A 4,364-nucleotide genomic window follows, 5' to 3' on the forward strand; every position below is an offset into this window, starting at 1 on the left:
AAAAAAAACTGATACCAATCAAGAGTTGCAGACATTCTGATAAATACCAACATACTGGTGGTCTAAATCAAGCTATGCTCCAGACACTGTACTAAAGAAAACTTTAAATAAAATCAAAATTAATTGGTCTTAAGGTTGTAATGAAAGGAAAACACCTTATCCCCACTAATCAGGGTAGAACTTTTGTAGATGTAAAAACATGAGTTCTTATTCAACCTCATAGAACGAATTATAATCAAAAACATAAAAACTGTACCTGAATCTGCGGTACACAATTTTTAGGTGCCTCATCCGACCAGTCCCAGTGGTATTTCTTCTTTTAGCCTTGGCACTCCAGTTATCTAAAACACAAGTTTAGGGAAAATTCCAAGTGGCTTCTCCTCCACACAACTTAAAAGGCCTCACTGGTCCATACTGTTAAGCCATTTCACCAGCACACAAATGCACAAGTTACACGTTAGGTATCGAGGACAGTTCAAAGCCATGCCCTTACTTCAGTGCAATGCAAACAGGACAGATGGCCTGAAAACCCATTACTTACACTTTCTCTTGCGCTTGGCAGGATAGCCACATTTGCCACAAGTGGACTTTTGCAGGTGGTAGGCCTTCGAGCCACAGCGGCGGCACAACGTATGCGTCTTATTTCGACGCTTTCCAAACGATGATGTTCCCTTCGTCTGTAAATTATAAACAATTCCGAAATCCGTTAAACTCAATTTAACATTTTCAGGGAAAACTACTGGTAAGATGTAACGATAATCCTAAGGGCTGAAATTTTGTAATTTCCCACAAATGGCAAGTCAGTGACCACAACTGGCATTTCACGCTAAAGCCCTCCGCAGGTGTTGCAGTATTCTGAAATCTACCCTTTCATCATCAAAAAAATAAGCAAACTGCGGCATAGGTGTCAGACAGAGACTGTTTTTTTAATCTATCCCAAAACCTAAGGAAGCCTACCAAGCACCACCACGACCGCCAAACGCTCCCTAACTTTTTCCTTCAGCTTCCATCAGAGAGCCGAGCTGTGCGGGGTCTCCAAAGGTCAGACCAAACCAAATGAACTAGTGAGGCTGCAGCTCCACGATTACAAACTCGGTACCCCAGATACCAGTCAGGAGTCATTCTTCTGATTCTCGAGCACCGCTGCATGCCCCCTTCGAGCCCATCCGCTTCCCTTATCCGGAATCTTGCCAGCCCCCCAAAGATAGCAACTAACGTAGTGCAGGGTACAAGGATGGAACGCGATTCGAAGAACCCCAGCAAACAACTCACCATGGTGCTTCTGCGGCCGAGACCAAAGAGACCGGAAGCAGACGCACTTCCGCTATCTTGAGCTCAGAAACTTCCGCCCAGGGAGGTACTTCCTGTACTTCCTGTACTTCCTGCAGAGCTCGGTCCCTCGCTCTCAATTGTCCGTCGTTGCAGGATGGTGGGGTCAAGAGGAAAAGGCGGAGACAGGAAGGGCCGATCGGATTTCATCGTCAGTCAGATGGGCGGGGGTTCCAGCAAGCTAGAAACCGGTTGGGTGCGTTTGCCCCTTCCAGCCCAGGCCCACAGCCTATCCGGTGCGTTGGCCCTCTGATGTGTTAACGTAATACAGATTCCAGGTTTCCGGCGGAAAAGGGAATGTTGTTTGCTTTCCTGTCCTGCTCAGAGCTCCCGGTTTGTGTGTGATGACCTGTGGGACTGGATCCCGATCAAGGAGAAACAGCTTTCAGGCTCCTTCAGCCCCTATGCCTGGAATCTTTTGGCTGTTGCTGACTTATTTTGAGAGATCGCTGTGAGAACGCGAGCATGGACTCACCTTGGAGGGGCTGGAGCTTAGTCTAAAGGGAAAGGAAGATAGTGGTTTATATACTGTAGTAATTTAGAGGCAAATGGACTGATCACACATTTCGTCGTTTCAAGGAGTCACATATGAAATTCTTTTGCAGTTTTTGGCCGGCGCTGGGTTTGAACCCGCCACCTCCGGCATATATGGGGCCAGCGCCCTACTCCTTTGAGCCACAAGCGCCGCCCAGAAATTAATTGTAGTTTCCAGCACCCTCTCGTCGGGAAATTTGATTCAGCAGGTTTAGATAGGGTTTGGAAGTCTGTACTTAAAACGCTTTCTAGATAGTTTTGAAATCGGTGGTTCTCAAACTACGTAGATCAATGCTGTTTTATTTGTAACTGCTTATCCAAAAAAGCCTTCACCCTAACAAAACTACACAAAATTATATCCAAACGTTTAAGAGACGAGGTCTTGTTCTGTCGCCCAGTGTTGTGATCTTAGCTCACTCCTGCCTGGAACTCCTGGGTTCAAGTTCCCAGTAGCTGGGACTAGAGGCTTGCGCCAGCTTGAGGCGATAATTAAGAGGGAGGCCGGCAAGGCGGCTCACGCCTGTAATCCTAGCAGTTTGGGCGGTTGAAGAGGAGGCATCACTTGAGCTGAGGAGTTAATAGATCATCCTGGGGAACGTAGCAAGGCTTGGTCTATTCAAAAAATAAGTTAGCGGAGACGGGTGGGGGGGGGGGGTCCTGCAGACCTGACTACTTCAGAGGTTGAGACCAGCGGAACCCTACAGTCCAGGTTGCAGTGAGCTGTGACTGGGTCACTGCACTACAGCCTGGGCTATAGAGCTAGACCCTGTCTCTTAAAAACAAAAAAAGGGAGGGCAGTGCCTGTGGCTCAAAGGAGTAGGGCGTCGGCCCCCATATGCTGGAAGTGTCGGGTTCAAACCCAGCTCGGGCCAAAAAATGCAAAAAAAGGAGGGGGGGGCGGGAACCGATAGAATCTGCTTACTTTCTAAAGCGAACTGAGAATTCTTGGCTTGTCATAGGCAAACTTTGAACAAATTTACTAACTGGTAAAACAAAATGAACACTTGGAAACAGAGTTTTAATTTTAAAAAGGTTAACAATTGATTAATGTTTGATAAATAGTAGGCTCTTTTGTAGAGGCTGGAAATAGCCATATTCACTTGACATATCCCCTGTCTTCATGGAAGTGGTACTGTGAAGGGGGAGAAGAGAAATTTGACAGCTGGGGACAGAGAGAAAGCAAACAACCGAGCAATTGGACCAAACTGCAATTCGGGGGGGACTCTGGATTAGGTGCTGTATTTCCTATTGCTGCTGTAACAAGTTACAACAGTTTAAGTTAGTGCCTTAAAGCAACACGAATTTTTTTTTAATTAATTTATTTTTTGAGACACTCTCACTATGTCACCCTCAGTAGAGTGCAGTGGCGTCACACTCACAGCAACCTCAAACTCTTGAGCTTAAGCGATTCTCTTGCCTCAGCCTCCCAAGTAGCTGGGACTACAGGCGCCCAACACAACGCCTGGCTTTTTTTTTCACACTCACAGCAACCTCAAACTCTTGAGCTTAAGCGATTCTCTTGCCTCAGCCTCCCAAGTAGCTGGGACTATAGGCTCCCAACACAACGCCTGGCTTTTTTTTTTTTTTTCCAGTTTTTGCTGGGGTTGGGTTTGAACTCACCACCTCTGGCATATGGGGCTGGCACCCTACTCTTTTGAGCCACAGGTGCCGTTCAACACCTCGCTATTTTTTTTAGAGACGGGTCTCGCTTGTGCTCAGGCCGGTCTTTGAGCCTGTGAACTCAGGCAACCCACCTATCTTGGCCCCCCAGAGTGCTAGGATTACAGGCATAAGCCACCATGCCTGGCCCTTTATTTTCATTTTTTAAAAAATAAGACAGATTTGGGCAGCACCTGTGGCTCAAGGAGTAGGGTGTGCCAGCCCCATATATCCCAGGTGGCAGGTTCAAACTTGGCCCCGGCCAAAAACCGAAAAAAAAAACAAGACAGATTCTCTCTTTGTTGCTCAGGCTGGAATGCAGTGGCTATTTATAGGCCCAATCTCACTGCTGATCAACACAAGATTTTTTTTTTCTTTGTTTATCAGGCAGACCCTGGCAAGGCTCAAATCCACCACCCCTGGTATACAGGCCCAGTATGCTAATCACTGAACTACAGTGGCCAGCTCAGCACAGGACTTTTCACCTGCTTCCTTGGACCTGGGCTGGTTCACACCTTCTCATGCAAATTGATAGTCCCTGCTCCTGGTGGAGCCCTATTAATACCAAAAGTTGTGTATTAAACCCTAATCCTAACCTGAAGGGCATAACCCACTGTATATCACAACTCCTGGACTCAAACATTCTCCTCAGCCTCCAGAGCAGCTGAGACTATCAGCAAGGCCAACCCTGCCCATCTCATTATTTTGTACGTATTACAGATTATTTATTTATTTATTTTGAGACAGAGCCTCAAGCTATGCCCCTGGGTAGAGTGTTGTGGCATCACAGCTCACAGCAACCTCCAACTTCTGGGCTCAAGAGAGTCTCCTGCCTCAGCCTC

At 47.0% G+C, this 4,364-nt stretch overlaps 1 protein-coding gene across 1 annotated transcript in view; it reads right to left on the reverse strand.

The window, feature by feature from the left end:
• The window catches only part of RPL37 (ribosomal protein L37), a 3,076-nt gene extending 1,676 nt beyond the window's left edge, over positions 1-1,400 (reverse strand). Inside the window, exons 1-3 of the mRNA XM_003792954.3 lie at positions 1,273-1,400; positions 542-677; positions 257-341 (exon numbers count right to left, since the gene is read on the reverse strand). Of these exons, the coding sequence (XP_003793002.1) occupies positions 257-341; positions 542-677; positions 1,273-1,275 (224 nt within the window). The 5' untranslated portion in view covers positions 1,276-1,400. The remainder of the gene's footprint in view (positions 1-256; positions 342-541; positions 678-1,272) is intronic.
• Between the last annotated feature and the right edge of the window lie 2,964 nt (positions 1,401-4,364).

This window comes from Otolemur garnettii, unplaced genomic scaffold (genome assembly GCF_000181295.1).
Source record: "Otolemur garnettii isolate 467f Iridium unplaced genomic scaffold, OtoGar3 scaffold00063, whole genome shotgun sequence".
Classification (NCBI taxonomy): domain Eukaryota; kingdom Metazoa; phylum Chordata; class Mammalia; order Primates; family Galagidae; genus Otolemur; species Otolemur garnettii.